Source organism: Oncorhynchus clarkii, chromosome 6 (assembly GCF_045791955.1).
Source record: "Oncorhynchus clarkii lewisi isolate Uvic-CL-2024 chromosome 6, UVic_Ocla_1.0, whole genome shotgun sequence".
Classification (NCBI taxonomy): domain Eukaryota; kingdom Metazoa; phylum Chordata; class Actinopteri; order Salmoniformes; family Salmonidae; genus Oncorhynchus; species Oncorhynchus clarkii.
In genome coordinates, this window is record NC_092152.1 from 16,078,501 (window position 1) to 16,103,939 (window position 25,439).

General features: G+C 42.5%; 1 protein-coding gene across 3 annotated transcripts in view; it reads left to right on the forward strand.

The window, feature by feature from the left end:
• Positions 1–209: 209 nt before the first annotated feature.
• LOC139410659 (ras GTPase-activating protein 1-like) overlaps positions 210–25,439 on the forward strand; it is a 48,288-nt gene continuing 23,058 nt past the window's right edge. For 2 of the 3 annotated variants that reach the window (XM_071156026.1, XM_071156027.1), the window contains exons 1-3: positions 210–1,389; positions 22,087–22,239; positions 24,053–24,188. In XM_071156026.1, coding sequence (XP_071012127.1) covers positions 860–1,389; positions 22,087–22,239; positions 24,053–24,188 — 819 coding nt within the window. In that variant the 5' untranslated portion in view covers positions 210–859. The remainder of the gene's footprint in view (positions 1,390–22,086; positions 22,240–24,052; positions 24,189–25,439) is intronic. The other variant, XM_071156028.1, reaches the window with a different exon arrangement.

Sequence of the window (25,439 nt, forward strand, 5' to 3'; positions counted from 1 at the left end):
CCTGAAAACAATAAACTATTCTATTCTAGATTAAAAATTGAATATAATAGAGTAGAATTGAGTAGAACTACCTCTTTCAGATTTCTTGACCACCGATAGGATACAATGCCAGATATCATGGGTGAAGCTCGTGTCGTGGTTTTACTCGGTACTCGCTTGGCTGGGCCTGCGCGTGAGCTAGCACGCGCCAAGCGAGAAGAGGGAGAGAGAAAGAGAGAGAGGGAGGGAGCGAACATCGGCGGCGTCAAGCCATCAGCCCCGTAATCGAGAAAGAAAAGAAACGAGAAGTTACGCAAGAAAGAATTGCTGTAATTTTCTCACCTGCTGGGCTACATTGGGTAAATTAAGTCCACCAGAGGCTCAGGTGACAGAGGAGACCGTTTGCGAACTCCGTAGGAACAAAACAACAAAAGCAAAAATACGGGATTTAACACAGGCAGTGACAATAAAACAACACTCCCTGACAAGTGGGCTGCTGGCTGCCGAAGGAGCAGGCAGGACAAGGAAAAAAGGAAATAAATACGACATCTGCTTCTGCCTTAAGGTATTTAAACGTTATTTTCAAAACATCAATTCTCACTGAACTTTAAATTCATGAAACAATGAAGACTTAGCCAGAACTCCTCAAGTGTCTCTGCAGTAGCTAACGTTAGTTAGCTAGTGAGTGAGCGGTGTTCGCTAGCTACAGTAGCGTTTTGCTAGCGACTAACGTTAGCTAAGCTAGCTGACTAAACGTGTTGTTTTCCAATAAACTTTGGTGGTGTTTTTAATAACCCGAACAGTGAAGGAGTGCTTCAAGACTAGAGGGGGAGGGCAGGTTCCCTTCTTGACATATTCCCCTCTACACATTTTCCTTAAAATGATAGCTGCGGAGGTCAGTAGTGAGGACACGGGCTCTGTCTCGACAGGGGTGGCAGGCGGCGGAGGCCCCGAGACGGCCCATTTTCCGTTTTATCCCAATCAGACCAGAGTGCGGGTCACTGATTTTGGCCAGCGATCAGCACCAAACTCCCGCTACCAGTCGAACACCTCCCCGGACGCCCTCCCTGATATGAGTATGATTTACCCCGTATCTGGAGGAGATATTACCGGACCAGTCTTGTCCGCTACAGGGAATGGTAGTGGTGGACACGCAATTTGTCAAGGAACAAGCTCAGGGACCATTGGCGGTGTGTGCTACTCCCCCACCTCAGAGGGGCCCGGCAGCCGGATATCACCCACCTCGGCGTGTCCAGACGGGCCCAGTGTCTTCCCCCCACTACCACCACCACCTCTGCTGCCCACAGGCTACGGGGGACTCGGCACTGTGGATGAAAGCGAGATGCAGGATGGACCAGAATACGAGGAAGAGGAGGTGGTCTTCCCGCTCTCAGCGCCGCCCACTAACCAGTAAGGACTTTTCATATTCACTCAAATTGTTCTATTGTTCATTGACACCTAGCTAACAATCTAAAATAGGGTTTTACTGGGTATATTTCCTTCCGGATGCATCCACCACCAGTGCTCTAGTATCTATTCAAATGATTGACTACTGCAGTTTTATAACATGCCCCAAATGACAGGTAGGCAGTCACATTGAATGAGGGGGTTCAGGCAGTTGATCATCAATCTAGCCATGTAGTGAATAATGCATGAACCTGTCCTGAAAACAATTTCCATATCTCATAATGTAGAGAAATATTTGCATACCTACAGGTTAGATTATTCTCCCAACTCAGCCAGTTTGTTTGTATACAATTATGAATGCAATATATAGTACCAGTCAAAAGTTTGGACACCTACTCATTCAAGGGGTTTTTCTTTAACAAAAAAAACTTTTCTACATTTTAGAATAATAGTGAAGACACCAAAACTATGAAATTACATGCATGGAATCCGGTAGTAACCAAAAAAGTGTTAAACAAATCAAACTATATTTGGGATTCTTCAAAGTAGCGAGCCATGATGACAGCTTTGCACACGCTTGGCATTCTCTCAACCAGCTTCACCTGGAATGCATTTCAATAAGCAGGTGTGCCTTGTTAATTTGTGGAATTTCTTTCCTTAATGCGTTCGAGTCAGTTGTGTTGTGACAAGCTACGGTAGGGTTGGTATACAGAAGATGGCTCAAATAAGCAAAGAGAAACAACAGTCCATCATTAATGTAAGACATGGAGGTCAGTCAATCTGGAACATTTCAAGAACTTTGACGTTTTTTTCAAATGCAGTCGCAAAAACCATCAAGTGCTATGATGAAACTGGCTCTCATGAGGACTGCCACAGGAAAGGAAGACCCAGAGTTACATTTGCTGCAGAGGATAAGTTCATTAGATACCAGCCTCAGAAATTGCAGCCCAAATAAATGCTTTAGAGTTCAAGCAACATACATATCTCAACATCAACTGTTCAGAGGAGACTGTGTGAATCAGGCCTTCATGGTCAAATTGCTGCAGAGATACCTCTACTAAAGGACTCTCATAAGAAGATGCATACTTGGGCCAATAAACAAGAGTAGTGGACATTAGACAGGGGAAATCTGTCCTTTGGTCGGATGAGTCCAAATTTATCTTTGAGAAACGCAGAGTAGATGAACGGATGATCTCCGCATGTTTGGTTCCCAATGTGAAGCATGGAGGAGGAGGTGTGGGGGTGCTTTTCTGGTGACAGTCAGTGATTTATTTAGAATTCAAGGCACACTTAACCAGTATGGCTACCACAGCATTCTGCAGTGATACGCCATCCCATCTGGTTTGGGCTTAGTGGGACTATCATTTGTTTTTCAACAGGACAATGACCCAACACACCTCCAGGCTGTGTAAGAGCTATTTGACCAAGAAGAGTGATGGAATGCTGCATCAGATGACCTGGCCTCCACAATCACCCAACCTCAACCCAATTGAGATGGTTTGAGATGAGTTGGACTGTAGAGTGAAGGAAAATGTGGGAACTCCTTCAAGACTGTTGGAAAAGCATTCCAGGTGTAGCCGGTTGAGAGAATGCTAAGAGTGTGCAAAGCTGTCATCAAGGCAAGGGTGGCTACTTTGAATAATCTCAAATAGAAAATATAGTTTGGTTTGTTTAACACTTAAAAAAAATATATTACTACATGATTCCATATGTGTTATTTCATAGTTTGATGTCTTCACTTTTCTACAATGTAGAAAATAGTACAAATAAAGAAAAACCCTTGAGTAGGTGTGTCTAAACTTTTGACTGATACTGTAATTCCCAGAATCATTGTAATGCGGCAGGTGTAGCAGATTTGAAATCTATCCAGCACTTGTCAATAAATGTTTTTATATTCATTGTTCTGGTTTTTTAACCACACAATCATGTGGTCATAACCATATTCAATGGAAATGTTTTCTAATGGAATAATAATTCCTCTCACATCCCGCTCCTGAGTAAGGGTAGCCAATGTCTGCTGCTGCAGGCTTTTGTGTCAGTGTTGCTGCAGTAGGACTATCCTTTGTGGGGGATTACACATATTGGGTTTCCCTACACAATCATATTAGCCTATATATCTTTGTAGTGTGTGTGTGGCACTCGCTTTTGTCAGTCTCATTAGTGAAGTGCTGAGCTTTATCATTTCTGGCCTCACGCTGTGAGATATGGAAATAACTGGGTCTGGAGTGTGAAATCACCTCTTATTTTAGTAGGTACATATCTCCCTGTCAGATTGGCCACCTTTTTAGCTGAATAAATAAATGTTTAGCTCAATGAGTCAGTGGATTCTCCTTCTGTTTCCTTCACATCCCTTTCTGCTGGGGCAAGTAGCAAAGATGTAATGAAGGGGACTGATTTTAACCCCCCCCCCCCCGGTTTCCACAATGGCTAGGTTTCCACCCAATTGGTGACAGATTTTCATGCACTTATTCTAAAATCTGCATAAAGAAAACATGCACTTTCCCACCAGTGGTGTGTTTCCACCAAACTGACTTGTTGCGGATATAAAGCATTGCGCGATGATTTAGTGCATAGAAGGTACTTTTGTTGCGTAAGTTATGTCCTGAATAAAAATCTAAAGTTCAATGTTTTTCCATTGCATTTTCAACACTATCTATTTTAGTTTTGTCACAAACTGTTGTGTTAAATAGCATATATGCACTCTGGTCTTGGCACATATGTTCTAGCCAACAGCTCTCAAATAGTACCGGTAGGCTAGCCTACATCGGGTATTATTATGATAAAAGTGAGAATTTTGATTTGTCAAATGGCAGCTGATCATCGTGTCACCAAAATAATTTCCTCTATTGGAAAGGAGCATCATGCTCATCACTGTGGACTTTCATCACCCTGTGAAGTGACTCATAACTTATTTCATCTTTAGTGGGAGGACCTGACAACATATCTTCACGTGACTCCAAGTTTACCTTAATATGATGGTTATTATATCAATATTTGAGCATTAAGGCATTTCCAATGCCATTTCTCGCCTAATTAACTAAAAGATCCCACCATGTTGAAGGACAACATTCTGTCGACATTTTATTAAATTGTACTGACATTTCTTGTTTCCATCAGCCCAGTCTTTTTTTAATACGTCAGATATATAGGGCTCTAAAGTGCAACCAATTTTTCTTTTACTAAATATTTTGCTGTGCGACCAGGAGTTTTATTTTGGGTGTACTGTGAGACTAGGAAGGAAAATCTCAGATTTTATAATTGTTGTAATGATGAGGCTTTGCTGTTTCATTATTTTTTTTCTCCGAGTGCACTAGGGAAAAAAAGTGCTTGCGTGTCATTAACTGTTTGTTTATACTTCAGTAATGTTACCTCATTGGCTGGCTGGCTGGCTAGCTAACAACCTGGTACATCTACCAGCATATGCAAACATTTGGGGGCACAGAAAGAAAGCAAAAGGTATAGCTTGTTCTTCCGGAGACCAATGATCATAGACATGAATATAAAATGCGTTCCCATCACAAACCTGACATTTACATTTTTTCTATGTAATGTATCTCAATAGGAAAATAGTTATTTTTACATAATATAGAAACCTAATATTCCACAAATGACTTACTAATTTCTGTGACAGGTATTCATATTAACAATTTACCTTTCCTAATAAACTAATGTATTTCAAATCAAAGTTTATTTGTCAGGTGCGCCGAATACAACCTTACAGTGAAATTCTTCCTTACAGGCCCTAACCAACAGTGCAATTTAAGTAAAAAAAATAGGTATTAGGTGAACAATAGATAAGTAAAGAAATAAAAAAACAGTGAAGGATAACAGCGAGGCTATATACCGGCACCGGTTAGTCGGGCTAATTGAGGTAGTATGTACGTGTAGGTATGGTTAAAGTGATAACCATACCTACATATATAAACCGAGTAGTGTCAGCAGTGTAAAAGAGGGGTTGAGGGGATACACGCATGATACAAATAGTCTGGGTAGCCATTTGATTACATGTTCAGGAGTCTTATGGCTTGGGGGTAAAAGCTGTTGAGAAGTCTTTTTGTCCTAGACTTGGTGCTCCGCTACCGCTTGCCATGCGGTAGTAGAGAGAACAGTCTATGGCTGGGGTCTTTGACAATTTTTAGGGCCTTCCTCTGACACTGCCTGGTGTAGAGGTCCTGGATGGCAGGCAGCTTAGCCCCAGTGATGTACTATTTACAGTTATATTAGGTTCTAGGGCACAGCCTGCTTCAAAAGTAACTAATTGATATAGGCCCAATAAAGGCTGTATATCAATTAAAAATGATATTTAAAAATATAGGTCTTTTCTGGTGCTCCTAACTTGTATTTGGAGCCCTAGTCAGGTAATTCATCTGCATGACATGGTTGGATGGAAACCTGGGTAGTGAGGTGTTTAAAAAAATATATATTAACCAGCCACTCATCAGTCCACTGCACTGACTCAATGTGAGAGATTTCACACGACTGGAGTCTGATGCAACACAAGTTCCTCTTCTTTATCTGGTATTGTATATCTTAATATGGTGTGTGTTGGTTGAGCTGCGGTGACCTGGCTGCTGCAAACTAGCATGTGGTGTGAGATGCTGTGCCAGTGGTTACAAATTACCCCACCTCATCTTGTCATATATAACACCAAATACCAGAACAAAACAGTTTCGTATCAAGTCATTTTTCTTATTGAGTGATTTATATTTATTTTCAATGAAGCCTATCACCACAGATCCACTACAGAGCGAAATATAGCAGTTTCATTGACACATTATAGTTGAGGCCCTAATACATTTTAGCTAATGCTTTAATTCGCTAATTGGAATGCACACACCATCTACACAAGTCCATAGGTGACTCTTTACAATGTCACACTCAGAGCTGCATACCCTTACTTCCCTGGGAGCCTAATGGACCAATCTTTAGGACAGTTTAAATGATGACCCAATTAAGATGCGGGTCTCCTCCACATGTGGCAGTGATCCACTGTGACAGAGGGCTGTCGACTGGAGCCTTTGCAGGGTGACTGTCTGAAGCAGTGGTGCCGTCCCATGGATGATACGTAGTCTGACTCTAAAGGCAGTCAGTCAAGTACACGGTGCATAGCCCAAGAGTCAGTGAACTTAACACAGTTTTGGTGAGGTTAAATCAACCCATTGTGTGGTATCTTAATAAACACATTTGAAAACTCATGTAGGCTAGGCCCAATAGCCTACATTTTTACCAGTATTGCTGGTGATGAGTAAATACAATACCTGGCCTACTTCACTGGAGAATGTCTTTCTAAAATGTTATCATAGAAGGCCACTTCTGAGGTGACCTGGTATTTGCAGCATAGGTTCATCAACCCTGGAGACTGTCAGACGCTATAGTCTTTAATTCTCATGTTCATTTAGAGGTGCTTAACTTAGCACTTTGTAGAATGCCATGAAGAGGGAGAGCAACGCAACCAGCAGCAGACTCATTCACGCATCTGTACAACAGAGGCTCATTCATAAACAATGGCGGCAGCGGTGGGATCAATGTTTCACACGAACAACTGCATAACGAAGACACCAGCAGGCCTAATGTCGCTCTCCCCACCTCGGAGAACGCCAGCCCAGTGCCTGAGCTAAAACAAACAGGGTACCTCGAAACAAGCTGCTGATTTTGTTTCCACGAAGATTAGAGGATTTAGTCATTACCCCCCCCCCCCCCCACAGAAAAAACACCAGATAAGCAGTTGGTCATGAAAATGTCTCTTGCTGAAGTGCTAATTGGGCACCCACGCTTCCTAATTGCCTTTTTTGAAAGTTGGCACTGGTGGAATTCCTAATTGCACGAGGATAAAGTTACATACCTATCCCCTTGCTGAGACGCAGCCGCTTATCTTTAGAGCCAAATACTACAGTTCTTTTTTATAACAATACACTTAATTTCAAAAAAAGTCTCAGTAATTACACAGATTTGCTGAGTGGTGATCCCAACAATTAGAATTAGCTTGGGCCTATGAGAACCTTATTAATGTAGCCTAATTTCCTTGGCCTAAGCTTTTGAAATTGCTGCAATGCTGAAAAGCCACAAGACACCACTCTAAAACTAAATGCCGGGATGGTGGTTGACAGTCCTCTCGGTTGTAGCTACATTCTTATGTTTTTGTCGTCTTGCAAACTAAATGCATACATCAGTGCAATAATGGTAATGTTCATATTTGGTCAAACACTGCATTGATAAGGCATACAGTTTCCATGCATTTTCTGCATGTTATGCAATGTTCTGTCATGTCCCTCCATACCCACACTGGCCTGCCTTTTTATCTCCTGCATCCTGTTTTCAAGACTTCTGAGCTTCTCATTGTGGCCTCCACAGGCTCTTCAGGCATTCTACAATAGTTTGGGATTTTATTTTTTATCATTCCTTTTCAGAACTTTTACTCTCCATTGTCACAGAACAAACACAGTTAGCTACTGAATATTTGACCTAACTATGACTAATCAAACGTATGACTACACTGAAACACTTCCTCTGAGTTTGAGAGCGAGAGAACAACCCTCAGGGTGTTCTTCCCTCATTAGCCCGTTGTCAATTAAATCAGATGGGACATGATTACTAGTCATTTTTGGAGGGGGAGCAAAGCCCTTGGAACTCTAATAGCCCACTGATTTTAAATGGGTCAAAAGCTCTGGGTAGGTTTGTGTTATTCCAGGGAATCTGATTAGCAACCATAAGGTTGTATATTTGTTTCCCGTGTGGGCACTGTGATGGATATGGGGCAACATTCAGACTGGGCTCTAAAGACTTCACCCTCCACCAGTGTCAATTAGTGACAATTATGCCAATGTATGTTGTATGGACTAATGTGAGTAAAAAAACAAATGTCCCTTGCTGGAAATTAAAAGTTGATTGTTGACTATGGGCGGTGTGTTCAAGACTACTGCTTGATATGATCCGGATGACTGTGTGATCACCCTCTCTGTAGGCAATGTGAGCAAGACCTTTAAACAGGTCAACATTCACAAGGTTGCGGGGCCAGACAGATTACCAGGAAGTGTCCTCTGAGCATGCGCGGACCAACTGACATTTTCAACCTCTCCCTGACCAAGTCTGTAAGAACCACATGTTTCAAATAGACCACCATAGTCCCTGTGCCCAAAAAAGCAAAGATGACCTACCTAAATGACGACCGCCCCATAGCACTCATGTCGGTAACCGTGAAGTGCTTTGAAAGGCTGGTCATGACTCACATCAACACCTTCATCCCGGAAACCCTAGACCCACTCCAATTCGCATACCGCCCCAACAGATCCAGAGATGACATAATTTCAATCACACTCCACACTGCCCTTTCCCACCTGGACAAAAGGAACACCTATATGAGAATGCTGTTCATTGACTACATCTCAGTGTTCAACACCATAGTGCCCACAAAGATCATCACGAAGCTAAGGACCCTGGGACTAAACACCTCCCTCTGCAACTGGATCCTGTACTACCTGATGGGCCACCCCCAGTTGGTAAGGGTAGGTAACACATCTGCCACACTGATCTTCAACACTGGGGCACCTCAGGGGTGCGTGCTTAGTCCCCTCCTGTATTCCCTGTTCACCCACGACTGCGTGGCCAAGCACGACTCCAACACCATCGTTAAGTTCGCTGATGACACCAGTGGTAGGCCTGATCACCGACAATGATTAGGTAGCCTATAGGGAGGAGGCCACATTGCCAGGACAACAACTTATCCCTCAATGTGAACAAGACAAAGGAGCTGATTGTGGACTACAGGAAAAGGAGGGCTGAACAGGCCCCCATTCTCATTAACGGGGCTGCAGTGGAGCAGGTTGAGAGCTTCAAGTTCCTTGTTGTCCACATAACACACTATCATTGTCCTAACACACCAAGACAGTCGTGACGAGGGCACAACACCTTTTCCCACTCAGGAGACTGAAAAGATTTGGTGTGGTTCCCTCCAAAAAACTTCTACAGCTGCACCATCAAGAGCATGGTTGCATCACCGCCTGGTATGGCAACTGCTTTGCATCCGACCGTAAGGCGCTACAGAGTAGTCGACCGATTTATGATTTTTCAATACCGATATTGGAGGACCGAAAAAGGCCAATACCGATTTAATCGGCAGATTTTTTAAAATATATTTTTAATAATTACAACAATACTGAATTAACAAAGTTTGCTGCTTCAGTGTTTAGATATTTTTGTCAGATGTTACTATGGAATACAGAAGTATAATTACAAGCATTTCATAAGTGTCAAAGGCTTTTAGTGACAATTTACATGAAGTTGATGCAAAGAGTCAATATTTGCAGTGTTGACCCTTCTTTTTCAAGACCTCTGCAATCTGCCCTGGCATGCTGTCAATTAAAATATCAATGTTTTGTTCCCCGAGCCACTTAGTTATCACTTTTGCCTTATGGCAAGGTGTTCCATCATGCTGGAAAAGGCATTGTTCGTCACCAAACTGTTCCTGGATGGTTGGGAGAAGTTGCTCTCGGAAGATGTGTTGGTACCATTCTTTATTCATGGCTGTGTTCTTAGGCAAAACTGTGAGTGAGACCACTCCCTTGGCTGAGAAGCAACCCCACACATGAATGATGTCAGGATGCTTTACTGTTGGCATGACACAGGACTGATGGTAGCGCTCACCTTGTCTTCTCCGGACAAGCTTTTTTCCGGATCCCCAAACAATCAGAAAGGGGATTCATCAGAGAAAATGACTTTACCCCAGTCCTCAGCAGTCCAATCCCTGTACCTTTTGCAGAATATCAGTCTGTCCCTGATGTTTTTCCTAGAGAGAAGTGGCTTCTTCGCTGCCCTTCTTGACAGCAGGCCATAATCAAAGTCTTCGCCTCACTGCGTGCAGATGCACTCACACCTGCCTGCTGCCATTCCTGAGCAAGCTCTGTACTGGTGGTGCCCCGATCCCACAGCTGAATCAACTTTAGGAGACGGTCCTGGCGCTTGCTGGACTTTCTTGGGCGCCCTGAACCCTTCTTCACAACAATTGAACTGCTCTCCTTGAAGTTCTTGATGATCCAATAAACAGTTGATTTAGGTGCAATCTTACTGGCAGCAATATCCTTGTCTGTGAAGCCCTTTTTGTGCAAAGCAATGATGGCTGCATGTGTTTCCTTGCAGGTAACCATTGTTGACAGAGGAAGAACAATGATTCCAAGCACCACCCTCTTTGAAGCTTCCAGTCTGTTATTCGAACTCAATCAGCATGGAGTGAGCTCCAGCCTTGTCCTCGTCAACAATCACACCTGTGTTAACGAGAGAATCACTGACATGTCAGCTGGTCCTTTTGTGGCAGAGCTGAAATGCGGTGGGGAAAAAACATTTGGATTCAGTTCATTTGCATGGCAAAAAGGGACTTTGCAATGAATTGCAATTCGTCTGATCATTCTGGAGTATATGCAAATTGTCATCATGCAGACTTTGAAAATTCATATGTCATTCTCAACTTTTGGCCACGACTGTACATCAATCAAAGAAATAATGAAATGAATGTTAGCAGGCAATATTAACTAAATATGCGGATGTAAAAATATATACTTGTGTATTGATTTTAAGAAAGGCATTGATGTTTATGGTTAGGTACAAATTGGTGCAATGGCAGTGCATTTTTTTCACGAATGCACTTGTTAAATCACCCGTTTGTTGAAGTAGGCTGTGATTCAATGATAATTTAACAAGCAACGCAGGACAAGCTAGTTAACTACACATGGTTGATGATATTACTAGTTTAACTAGTGACTATGTTAAGATTTTTTTATAAGTTTAATGATAGCTAACACTTTACCTTGGCTTCTTGCTGCACTCGCAGTCTCCTCGTGGAGTGCAATGTAATCGGCAATAATCAGTGTCCAAAAATACCGATTGTTATGAAAATCGAAATCGGCCCTAATTAATCAGCCATTCCGATTAATTGGTCGACCTCTACTACAGAGGGTAGTGCATACGGCCCAGTACATCACTGGAGCCAAATTTCCTGCCATTTAGGACCTATATACAAGGTGTTGTCAGAGGCAGGGCCCAAAAACTGTCAGACTCCAGTCACCCAAGTCATAGACTGTCCTCTCTGCTACCGCACGACAAGTGGTACTGGAGGGCCACGTCTAGGACCAAAAGGCTCCTTATCAGCTTCTACTCCCCCAAGCCATAGTACCTGGACTGGTAGTACTCGCTGTTTCAAATCAAAGTTTATTTGTCACGTGCGCCGAATACAACAGGTGTAGATAGACCTTACAATGAAATGCTTACTTACAGGCTCTAACCAATAGTGCAAAAAAGGTGTTAGGTGAACAATAGGTAAGTAAAGAAATAAAACAACAGTAAAAAGACAGCCATTATACAGTAGCGAGGCTATAAAAGTAGCGAGGCTACATACAGACACCGGTTAGTCTGGCTGAGGTAGTATGTACATGTTGATATGGTTTATCTATGCATAGTCACTTTACGCCTACCTACATGTACAAATTTCGTCAACTAACTTGTACCCACGCACATTGACCCGGTACTGGTACCCCCTGTCTATAGCCTCGTTATTTTACATTATTTAGTAATTATTTACTACTGCATTGCTGGTTAAGGGCTTGTAAGTAAGCATTTCACGGTAAGGTCAACCAACACATGTTGTATTTGGCGCTTGTGACAAGTAACATTTTATTTGATAAGGAGATGCATTGATGTAAAACTGAATTTGTTTTTATGGGCAAATGAGAGATATTTACTGATAGCGTTCTTGCTGGACTATACTGATAGTAATGGTTGATGTCAATGAATTGACTGAAAGTTTGGAATTGCAGTTGATTACTATAGTGCCCCCCCTTTGGGCCAATCAGTATAATTTTGTTAATGCTGGATCTCTATTGCAAGACTCAAATCATTCACCCAAGTTTTGTCAAAATTGTGACCGGTGCTGTTGGAGATATCGCGTGTTACTAACAAACGTATGGACGTATTAACCGACTTTAGACAGATCCTTCGTCCGCTCGCCGATTTTCATCATGGGGTACAATTTATCTATGACATTGCCACAAAGCCCATAAGGATAGCATTTACATTCTAAACTTTTTTCATTAACAGTTTTATGACTGTTATGAGTAGGCTTTGGTGGTATACAAGGGTATTTGGAAAAAGCCATGGCATGTTTTAAAAAAATAAATATATATTATACCATCAACTATTTATTTGAAGTTAAAATACATTTTAAAATTTTTAGCTACTTTTTAAGTTAATACTTGCAGTCAACTAGTGCAATACCTTTGAAGCAGATTCACCTGTCACATTATTAAGCGTAACCTTGTTCCCCAGAACAGTTGAGCCAGTCACGTAATTGTGAATAGCACAGCACGAGGAAGCACGAGCTGGTGACTCCATAGTGTTCTATATTTATTGTCAAGTCTCTGTTGTGCGGCGCACGTGAGCTGACAACCTTACACTTGTATGAGAATCACTACTAAATGTTTGCCATCTTATTATGGCTTTCTGCCAGAAGCCAAATCCAAAGGCTCTGAATTAGTTATCTGTACAGTTGGCATTTTTGTGCTTTCTACTAGCTTTATTTTTTAAATTTTTGACTGGGGCAGCTCTAGCAGTGAAGAAATTTGACCAACTGACTTGTTGGAAAGGTGGCATCCCATGATGGTGCCACGTTGAAAGTCACTGAGCTCTTCAGTGCGGGCCATTCTACTGCCAGTGTTTTGTCTTTGGAGATTGCATGTCTATGTGCTCGATTTTTATACAGCTGTCAGCGACGGGTGTGGCTGACATAGCCAAATCCATACATTTTGATGGGATGCCCACATACTTTTGGTGATGTAGTGTACCTTTAAAAAAAGGTAGGACCGTGAGAAAGAACCAGTCAGTGTCTGGTGTGATCAGCATTTGCCTCATGCAGCGCAACACATCTCCTTTGCGTAGAGTTGATCAGGCTGTTGATTGACCTTTGGAATGTTGTCCCACTTCTTTTTCAATGGCTGTGCAAATTTGCTGGATATTTGCAGAACTGGAACACGCTGTCATGCATGTTGATCCAGTGCATCCCAAACATGCTCAATGGGTGACATGTCTGAGTAGGCAGGGGATGGAAGGACTGGAACATTTTCAGCTTCTAGGAATTGTGTACAGATTCTTGCGACATGGGCCCGTGCATTAGCATGCTAAAACATGAGGTGATGGTGACTGATGAATGGCACGACAATGGGCCTTAGCTTATGCCTGCCCATACCATAACCCCACCGCCACCATTGGGAACTTTGTTCACAGCCACGACATAAGCAAACCGCTCGCCCACATGACGCCATACACGCTGTCTGCCATCTGCCTGGTACAGTTGAAACTGGGATTCATCTGTGAAGAGCACCCTCTCCAGCGTGCCATTGGCTATCAAAGGTGAGCATTTGCCCTCTGAAGTCTGTTACGATGCCAAACTCCAGGTCAAGACCCTGGTGAGGATGACGAGCACGCAGATGAGTTTCTCTGATACTGTTTCTGACAGTTTATGCAGAAATTATTTGGTTGTGCAAACCCAGTTTCATCAGGTGTCTGGGTGACTGACGATCCCGCAGGTGAAGAAGCCGGATGTGAAGGTCCTGGGCTGGCGTGGTTACATGTGGTCTGCGGTTGTGAGGCCAGTTGGCCGTACTGACAGATTCTCTTAAGCCGCCTTCACCATTGTTTATGGTAGAGAAATCAACATTAAATCCTCTGGCAACAGCTCTGATGGACATTCCTGCAGGCCGCATGCTAATTGCACAATCCCTCAACTTGAGACATCTGTGGCATTGTTGTGTGACACAACTGAACATTTTAGTGGCCTTCTATAGTCTCCAGTACAAGGTCAACTTGTGTAATGACCATGCTGTTTATTCAGCTCCTTGATATGCCACACCTGTCAGGTGGATGAATTCTTGGCAAAGGATAAATGCTCACCTAACAGGGATGTAAATACTTTTTGTGCATATGGAACATTTCTGAAATACTTTATTTCATCTTATGAAACATGGGACCAACGCTTTACATGTTGTGTTTTATATTTTGTTCTGTTTTCGCTCGTTAGCATTTAACTAACCGAATCTGATGTCGCTATTAGTTTGTGCCAATTTTGTTAGCATTCTGGTAATCGAGGCCCGAGGGGCGCTAAAAAGGCTCCAAAAAAGCCCTGTGTGTGCGATTACGGTATTACTGAGGACGGTATGACAATATGAAAATCTGGCTATTGTCCAAGCCTAGTGTGCCCCTTTTTTATAAAAATAAATCATGAAACGTATGCTGGTAGCCTACATGCGTTTCATACGTGTAGCTGTGTTGTCGGCCAATCAAAACAGCGAAGATCCCTGTGTAGCAAGGGAAGTGGGAGATTTCTAATAAATACCAAATGGAATTTTAAATTGTAATTAAGTTGGCTAAATGAGGAGTAGGCTGGAGTTGTAGACATTGTTGTCGACATTGGCTGAGGAGTGCAGCAAAATAGCCTTGCTACTTTAGCTAGCTAGTTGGTTAATTTAGCTGGCTACTGTAGCTTTACTATTTTATTTTTATTTAACCTTTATTTAACTAGGCAAGTCAATGATTTGATGCAGTCAAGACGGGCACTCTACTTCCATGCCACACACCGGCCCCTACTCCTCTCTCGCCCCTCCCCCCCACCCCTGTGCTGCATTTTGCTTGTTTCAGCAGATCGGCTCTCGAGTTGCAGGAGCAATTCTCCATTGAAGTTTACCCCCCCCGCCCCCCAGTTTTTCTTCTTCTTTAAAACACATGTATTTCAATTATCTGAATATATCCCAAAAATATCACTAATTTCAAATGCCCATTCCTAGTGTGTGTCAAACAAGTCCGTGTGCTGTCGCTCTGACAGAGGGTAGCAAGCTGTGACATTCCATGTGTGAAGAAAAATAGAGCATTTTCACAGCTGCTCCCTTTTTCCCCACTGGAAAGTAAAAACAAACAAATTGGTTAGAGACAAGTTGAAGGGTCTGGTTAGTGCATAAATCCATGCAGTGTTTTGAAGCTGTGGCATTTTGTACATTTACCTAAATAATCCCGGGGTTTGTAACCAATACAGAATTTCAGGGTGAGTGTGTTTTGAACCATGCACACCGCTAGCTTCAGGTGTGGTTGTATGTAAGCTGTTCACATAAGCACCCAGAGGTCATGGGATTATGTGTGTTGTTGCCATGCAACCTCACTCGTGTGATACCACTCCTTACCCCCACTGCCCCACTTCTCATTAAACCTATAGGCTGCGTGCTCATGATGCGTGGCTTTATTTTAGGCTCCAGAGAGCGAGGGAAATGGAGAGAGATTCATCCTTTCTGCTTGGCTTGAAGATGCAGACGGACTCAGCCTCCTCATCCTGTATGACAAACCTCTTCTCTCAGTGTTTAGACGATTTAAGGAAACTGGACAACTGATCAGAATATTTTTTTTAAATCACTTAGCTTCACTTCCAGCATATTATGTGAGGTCCATTCCAGTAGCCCTCTTCCTCCTTTGGTTGCTGCTTACTGACCCTAGAGTGCGGAGATGACTTTATCTGGGCGGCAGGTTCATATCATAGCACAGATGGATTTAGAGTTGTGTTTGTATTGCTTTCCGCACCGGAGCACTCAGACCCTAGTCACTCCAACTCAACGTTTTCCTCGGCAGCAGAACAATCAGCATCAGTGGATCGGGAACTCCTTGTGAGAGAGCGGGACAGACCAGGAGATGCAGCAGAGAGCGAACTCCACGTAAGTGTGGCACCTAGCCATCCAGCCCTCCTTACTTTCCTAACAGGCTGGTAGGACAGGAGACTGAGGTGCATGATTATACACAATCTCTTTTCTCTCTCTTTGTTATTCATCTCTACCAGACAGAGTAGGGTTCTTGGAATTACCCATACCTTATTCCCCTAAATATAATTTGTAAGGCTTTGCTTTTTGTTTGGGTGGGTTAATGCTATGATTCTATATTTCATTGATCGATTGTTGGAGTCCACATTAATTGGCTCCATTGATGTAGACAAATTGCGATCTATATAATGATGTAGCATATGTTCCCTAGGTTCTCCTCCTGTACTTACAACTTGATGCTCCTTTGAGTTTTTCTAGTCTTCATTCATATTATGACAAGCTACATTATCCCCATCTCATTTGAATATGGCTCCAAATATCACATTTTTGTTTTTAGAAAATTGCACATGAAAACTTTTAACACTTTTATTTTACATTGGAATAAAGCAAACTCCTAATTCAAATTGATGACCACTAAATAAAACAGTTGATGAAGTTTAATATAAATTGAAATAGGCAATGTTAGAGATTGGATGATAAACCAAATATTATTGACACTGACCATATTAATCACTTATTGCAGGCATTTTGCTCATCTCTAGGCTATATGTTTGCTAGACCTTGTGGGTACCAGTTAAGGAGGACAATCCCATTCGTGATGGGAAAGCGTGATTGGCTCGTTTCCCCTCATGACCGCTGGCAGCTCAGCTGAGGCACATCGCTGATCTAAAGTGGTGCAGTTTCATTACTTGTTGACGCTGATAAGGAGTGACTTGACATCTTCTGAGATATTTTAGCATGGTGGCATCCATTGTGAGAGGAGGAAGGGGGAAAAACAGGAGAGGGAATGCACGAGAACTAGAGCCAGAGAGAAATGGTAATTCCTCAATCGAACATCAACAAGCTGAGTCTGCCCTCTCAGCCCTAGAGATGTAGCCCTTGGAAATCGAGAGGTCCCTGTCCCTCTCTCCTTCCTGCCCTCCACTCCATCCGTCCAGGGCTAACTAGAGGTCATGTCCTGAATGCTCAAACACAGATGCATTTCTGATTCATCAATTTGATTTGAGGAGCCTGGTGAAAGGGAAAAGACAGTACATGGTATATAGATAGGCTATTGGCTTGTTTCCCTTGGCACAATTTGAGGGTTCAAGCTGTGATGCTTTCCCCAAAAATAATTTTAAAACCTCTTCCTTCAAAGTGGCTATTTTGAACTACAAATAATATCATTGTGTAAGTCCATCTGTAGAGGAATCTCACATTGGTCCTGCCAAATAATGTTTTCAGTGAGTAGTCTAATGAAATCGGGTAGCCTAAATGCTAGTGTTTTTACATGGCCATATTTGATGTGAAAATATAAGCTAGGTCGGTCTACATAAAGCTGCATGTGACTAGACACCATCTCAGCAGCTCCGGAGGGAGGTAGTTTTTTTTAATGAAAAATTACAGTTCTCAGCCTGTAGCCTCCTGTGGCAGAAACCCTTCCACAGGTTGTCAGTCCAAATGGAACACTCTGAATGGTCTGAAAATTGCTATGGTGAACGTCAGCACCCAGGGAATCTAATGCAATAGTCTGTTTGTTCTATATAGATTTCAGAAATACTTTTGAGAGAATTGCAGGGTTTCAGCTTGTTCATATGGCCCTGAATACTCTTGCACATTGGTTTCATAGGTGAAAACTGTTATTCTTCACTCAGCTAATTGAGGGAAAAAAAAACCATTTTGTATTGGTTAATCCTCTCAGGATACACTGTAGCGTACTGGCTATATGCGATACACACTGACTCAAACGGGGGATTTTAAATAATTTGCTTGCTATGTTTCCTTCCGAAACTGTCAAGACACGTCATTACAGCAGCCACTAACTCTGCCTGCACTATGCTGTGTGTGAGCTCTCTGTGGGTTTCAGATAGAAGCCTCCCATCTAGTCCTCAACACTAAATCTACCCAACTCTCTTCCTCTTTCTCATGAGCAGTGTGAATTTCTGACTTTGCATTAAATTAGTCTTGCTTTTTCACTTCGTGCCAGCTGCATATGTCACATGCTGGTAATGGAGGCCCTCTTCTATCATGTTGTTGAAGTGAAGGGGCCTCTGTTGCCTGCTGTCATGTGATGTTACTCCCTGTACCTGTGCTTCCTGTGAGAAAGGGGTGCCTAGACTCTGCGAGGAGAGTGCCTGCTTCCACTGTGTGGGTGGGTGGAGGTTTGTTTTGCTTTTACCTAGCCTATTAGGTGAAGGACAGTCATGTTTGCATGACCAGTCAGTTTTATTGTTGACAAGTTTAGTTTGTTCTTTTAGTTCACAGTATGTAGGATACAGAGCAGCCTTATTTGAGGCTTTTTAAAAAAAAAAAAAATGTAAGAGTAGTGCTTAAGGGTTAAACTAGTAGCTGCCAGTAGGAACAGCCAGAGCAGAGCTTCATTGTGCTGCTCTTGATTCATGCACTGACACAACGAGGCATTCCTCAGGCTGATAAAACCAGCGTGTCCTATCGCTGCTGTCATGGTTTATGTTCATACCCCATTCATCACAACACCCTGGCTAACCCCGGCCTCCCCCATCCTCCAAAACGCTCTAACTTACACCTATATAAAAAAAAAAAAGCTTGTGCATTAGTGAGGACTGCATTGTCATAGGGTGTAACAACTTAATTTTGATAAAACATTGCTTAGTTTCCATGCTTTTGTTGCTTTGAAAATAACTATGCAGTAGCTTGAGTAACTTCTAGCTGGTTACTGCACATAGGTTGGTGGAATATTTATAGACATTTTTAATTTTAAGTATGGCAAATAGAAAGTGTTTCTACGCGCTCATCTCTCAATGAATAAACTTACGCACACAAGCAGTTTCAGACGTGGTGGGAGTGGAACACTTATGACGGGTGTTGCAATGAAAAATATGACAAGCATCAGTCTAACACTATAAAAAGGAACACTGAAATTATTCAATAATAATCTAATATTTGCAAGAGTTGCACTTTTAGAATGTATGCAAGAAAATTAGCCCAAAAAACATTCGCACCTTGGCCCCTAGGCTAATCAGCCATCTCTTTCTACTCACGCAGCCACCATCGGACACCATCATGACTATAACAGCTATACAGGCAGTTCTGATCTAAGGCAATTCAATTCTGTCCAGTGCAACTACAATGTAGTTTAGCAAACCTGGACGTCTGTCCAAGCCACAGCTGGCCAGTACAGCTCCGCTCAGGAAGAAAGACACACAGTCATGGGGAGTTTCACTGTAGGAACCCACCTGCCTTAGCATTAACACTCCACTCCCTGTGAATCTGCACAGCAGCACTGAGATTACTGTGGACCTTTTTTATAGAGCAATCCTTTGACCCTATCCTCACTGGAAGGTTTAATAAGGAAGTCAATCCATGCACAGCTCTCGCTCTCTGCTTCCTCTGGATGGAACCCCCACTGTCTTCTGGCCTGTAAAATATGATGATGAGAGGATGCTCTGTGCACATATCTCATGGTGCAGGTAATGCGTGTGTTGGCAAGCCGTGTGTTGTTCCCTTTACAGGCTGAGGGGTTAATAGTTGCTGGATAAATAAATAATGAAAAACAACCGTGACCAACAGTGGAGATGGAGAGGAAAAAAGCCTGGAGCAGCTGCGTCTTTAGTGGAATCACAACCCCGGTTGTGCTGATATTCTTTGACCCCGAGCTACAAAGCAGACTGTGTGCGTAGGCAAACACCAAATGACTCACCCCTGGATCAGACTCTTTCCTCTGCTGTTATTGTGTTGTCGTTGTTTCAGATCGAGACGGGCAGGAAATTTGCTCTATGCAAATGTTGGGTGAATAATATGGTTCTCTATACACTAGGAAAGATGCATTTGAAATGAGAATAATCATGAATCAATTTCAGCAGTTCTTTCTGAGTTTGAAATTTACAGTAGGCTTAGGCCTGCTTAGACACTTGATAAACCCATCTTTTCAATATATACACCTTTTTAGTTTAGGCAGATGTTGGAAAGATGCTAAGTGAAGACCTGAACATCCAATTCAACAGCAATACTGTTGGTTCAGGCCAACATGTATCTTCCACCCCACTTTTTGTAGGCATTGTACTATAGTCAGTCTCCATGCTGACTGATGTATCCATGCCCCTATATACATGACGGGGTACCAGTACGAGTTAATTGAGATAGATATGTACATATAGGTAGAGGTAACGTGACTAGGCAACAGGATAGATAATAAACAGTAGCAGCAGAGTATGTGATGAGTCAAAGGAGTTAGTGCAAAAAGGGTCAATGCAGATGTCAACTATTTAGCAGTCTCTCAATCATACGCTCACTTCTCACATCTGTCTTCCTCAGTCTCTCCATCAAACAAAACCTACCAGTCTCTTAGCCCCCTCCCAGGAGCTCCACTGGCCTTTTCCCCCGTCCACAGCACACCTACCCCCACACCAGACTTCATCGCTATCATTTTTTTTTTTACAATAGCATACCCCTGCTCCTCTAAACCAGATGGGAGCACTTAAAGTCTTGTTTGAAAATAACTGTGACAACCCATTCACCCCCCCCCCCCCCTGTTCTGTGGTGTTAGCCCAAAATCTGGGACAATGTGTAAATGTTTCACCCACCGTTAAGTCGGTGACCTGCTGAAACTTTAACCAGTTGTAGAAAAGCTTCTGTTTGACTAAAAAAGCAGCCTGCTTTTAATGGTGCGGCTGAAGCTTAAAAAGCTTTTGTCGTTTACGCTCCGTTCCACTCTCCTCTCGCCTGTTTTAGTGGCTGCTCTATATAGGTAGACTAGAGGGTAAAATCTTGGTGCAGTTTCTTACTAGCTTAATATTTCAGAAGATGTCAATGTAATGTTATGCTCACACTCGCGGTTGACTTGAGAATTGACCCTAGAGTCCTAGACACTCAAACTCAGTGGTGTCTTTTAAACGCATAATGTGAATAGTGGTGATCCCTTATTGTTTTGGCTAGCATAGTTTGCTGGCATTTTAGTCTTGTCTAGTCTACATAAAACTAGATAAGAGCATTCCATCAAGTCCAAGAGTAAGGCCGTATACTACGATCTCTGCGAGACAAAGAACCCCAAAACAAAGCCTAGTCCCAAGTCTAGACTATAACATAACAGACCCAGCCGAGTACAGGGTTATTGAGCAGCAGACTAGGCCTATTTATTTGCCTTGAATCAGTCAAAGAATCCCTATGTGGCTGTTAGGGTTTTATGAATGAGGATTAGTAAAGAAATTGTCTAATTTATGAAACTCTTGATTCAGATTTTTTTTTTTAGGAGACATGGATGAATGAGTGTTAACCACTGAAGGATTACTAATGATGGACCAATGAGTAAAATGTTCATTGAATATGTGACTCCATTGAGTCTGTGTGGGAGTGGATGACTGTAACAAACTGAGAATGGTTTGAGATGTTGGGAACTGAAAGCGTTCATGTGACTGAATGGAATAGCCTAAGCTAATGATGGATGGAGTGAACAATGGAGTGGGTGTTTGGATGAATGTGGTAAGTCAATTTATGAATGACACTTCAGCACAGTTAATCATAAATTCAGTGATTTTTATTTAATTTATTATTCATAATATTTTACAAAGTGAACTTGTAGTGAACTTGCACAGCTATTAGGAAGATTATCACAGAAAAGTGTTCCACTTTTGTTTTGAATAAAAAAGTGTTTGAATCACATTCTGGCTAATGTCACGCTGTGCAACAAGCCTACATAAAGACTGTGTTACTGTGTGTATGTCCCTCCCCGCTCGAGTTCTCTCAGGTGGTATGCTTCATAGAACACAGCCTTAGTGTTGACAATGTCTCTCAGAGAGAGAAAAAAGTGTAATATATTGCGAGCTGAATACAGAGGGCAAAATGGTGTACATGTAGGCCTAGGTATCCAAGGTTGACGATGCCCGTCCGTCCCTTCCTCCCTCCGTTTTAGGTGGTACCATGGGAAGCTGGACCGGACCATTGCTGAGGAGCGGTTGCGGCAGGCCAAGACTCCTGGCAGCTACCTCATCAGGGAGAGTGACCGCCGTCCCGGCTCCTTTGTCCTGTCCTTCCTCAGCTTGACCAGCGTGGTCAACCATTTCAGGTCAGTCAAAGCATGCGCACGCGCACACACACACACACACACAGAGTTAATTAATTCACAATGCATTAGTCATGACGCAGGTCAATCGCACAGACGCAAAAGTATGTCTCCATGACCTGCATATCGTGGGCTACAAACCTTTTTTTGTAGTCCCATGGTTCTTAAACTTTTTCAGCTCGAGACCCAAACAAGAAATGAACCGCTATCCCTTGACCTATCCCTGTGGGTTACAGATACAGACACTATGAATACTGCACAAACCACTGAGTCTAAGTTTATAGCCTTAGCCACCATGTCTCTAACAGCCTGCATCACAGAACAGAAAGTGAGCCAATGCAGATGTTAGACATAACATTCAGGATCCCATTGCTGGCTCCTTTGGGGCAAGTGTGTGGGTGAAGGTGAGACTTGTCTTTACCAGAGGGGTGCATGGGTGGACGGCCCGGCAACCATGCTTCTGATTACCAGCAGGCAGGACATTACCTCCATCCCCTCCATTACCTTTTGGGGCTCAGGTAGCCTAGTGGTTAGAGCGTTTGGCCTGTAACCGAAAGGATGCTGGATTTAATTCCCAAGCTGACAAGGTAAAAATCTGTTCTGCCCCTGAACAAGGCAGTTAACCCGCTGTTCCCCGGTAGGCCGTCATTGTAAATAAGAATTTGTTCTTAACGGACTTGCCTAGTTAAATAAAGGTGTTTTAAAAAAAAATCCACCTCCTTATCTAAGTATTGTGTCTCCATCAGACATTAGCCCCTGACAACACTACCCACTCGCATCTACTGAAATGTGGAGAAGTAATGACTTTTTCACAGCACTCCTGGTGTGTGAAGTTTTCTGGGTGTCTCCAGTGCTTTGGATGGCTGTGAGAGTGATGTTAGTCAGAACATGCATGCAGCCATCCACAAATAGCAGTTCTGTCTGCCCTATCTTTGCTCTGTGTCCACAATACTGTGGGGTCCTTTTGTAGCTCATTTGGTAGAGCATAGCACTTGTAACGCCAGGGTAATGGGTTCAATTTCCGGGATGACCCATACGTAAAATGTATGCAAGTCGCTTTGGATAAAAGCGTTTGCTAAATGGCATATTTATTAATACCTTCAGGGTGTGTGCACTGTACATTCAACTGTGCTCATTCCAGTTAGATATATCTGTCGATAAGGCCCGGCCTGCATTCATGACATCACCCGCGCCTGGACCAGATCAACACCAAGCATTTCAATAGACGACTGAATAACGTATGGGGAAATGATGACATCTGATTCACAGCATTTCTTTAGAGACATGATAGCGTTGATGCTGGAAACCCTTGTGGAATGGTATTAGGAAGGCAAGGTTAAACAATAGCCTAACCATGGGAAGATGTCCTTGAATGGTGTCTAATCTACTGTACATTAGTCAGACAGATTTGCTCAACAGATGGGCTGCGACTGAAGGATTATTCTAGGCTCCCCACTGTTAGCTGGCTCGCCAAGACTTTAATCATGCCATTGTCATCATTACTGGAGTAATTTCACACCAGACTATAATCAGTTGAGTCATGATAGTTTAATGCATCTGTTCTCCTTTTTGTTTCACAGATCCCAGGGCAACTGGGCCTAATTTTAGCACTGTGCTGTTCTGCTCTTGTACTTTTTGATGGTTTAAGTAGAATTTGTGGAAAGTGTAGCCTACTTATTTCTGCTGATTTTAATTGTTCAAACTGACAATGTAATTTAGGCCTTTTATTTTCATACTTAATATTTTCTGCACACTGCACATTTTGCTTAGCGAATCAATTTGATATTGTGCTCTGTGTATCTGTGCATGTTTACAGGATAATCGCCATGTGTGGAGACTATTACATTGGCGGGCGCCGGTTCTCGTCCCTGTCGGACCTGATTGGTTATTACAGCTATGTGTCTTGCCTGCTGAAAGGTGAAAAGCTGCTATCACCCGTGGCTCCCCCAGAGGTAAGATTCCATTACGCTCAAGAGTAGAAACGGAGGTAAGACTCCCCCCCCCCTACATACTCAATGTACAGTGCCTTCAAAGTGTTCACACCCCTTGACTTAACATTTAGTAGTTATAGGCTGGATTTAAAATGTATTAAATTTAGATTTTTGGGGGGGGGTCACTGGCCTACACAACACCCAATAATGTCAAAGTAGAATTATGTTTTTAGAAATGTTTACGTAAATGTCTTGGGTCAATCAGTATTCAACCTCTTTGTTATGGCAAGCCTAAATAAGTTCAGGAGTAAACATTTGCATAACTTAAATAAGTTGACTCACTCTGTGTTTAACATTTTATTTTTGACTACCTCATCTCTATACCCCACCCACGCAATTATCTGTAAGGTCCCCCAGTCGAGCAAGGAATTTCAAACACAGATCCAACCCCAAAGACCAGGGAGGTTTTTCAATGCCTCGCAAAAATGGGCACCTATTGGTAATCTAACAGTTGTGGCTACTTCACGTGGTGTATTTTCTCTAATTTCTTGCCCTTTGTGCTGTTGTCTGTAACCAATAATGTTTGTACCATGTTTTGTGTTGCTACCATGTTGTGTTGCTACCATGCTGGGTTGTTGTCTTAGGTCTCTCTTTATGTAGTGTTGTCTCTCTTGTCGTGATGTGTTTTTGTCTTGTTTTAAAAAAAATCCCAGCCCCTGTCCACGCAGGAGACCTTTTGGTAGGCCATCATTGTAAATAAGAATTTGTTCTTAACTCACTAGCCTAGTTAAAGGTAAAGATTTGGTAAACATTTAAAAAGCAGACATTGAATATCCCTTTGAGCATGGTGAAGTTATTAATTACACTTTGGATGGGCTATCAATACACCCAGTCACTACAAAGATACAAGCGTCCTTCCTAACTCAGTTGCCGGAGAGTTATGAAACCGCTCGGGGATTTTACCATGAGGCCAATGGTGACTTTAAAACAGAGTTTAATGGCTGTGATAGAACTGAGGATGGATCAACAATATTGTAGTTACTCCACAATACTAACCTAATTGACAGTGAAAAGGAAGCCTGTACAGAATAAAAAGTATTCCAAAATATGCATCCTGTTTGCAACAAAGCACTGAAGTAATACAAAAAAAAAATGCAAATAACATTTCACTCTGGTAGGCTAGAGACAGGAAAATAACCACATTTATGTGTGGAACCAATTTATACAAATCTTTCCATACAAACATTTTCCTACCAAACTGGGCATGAATTA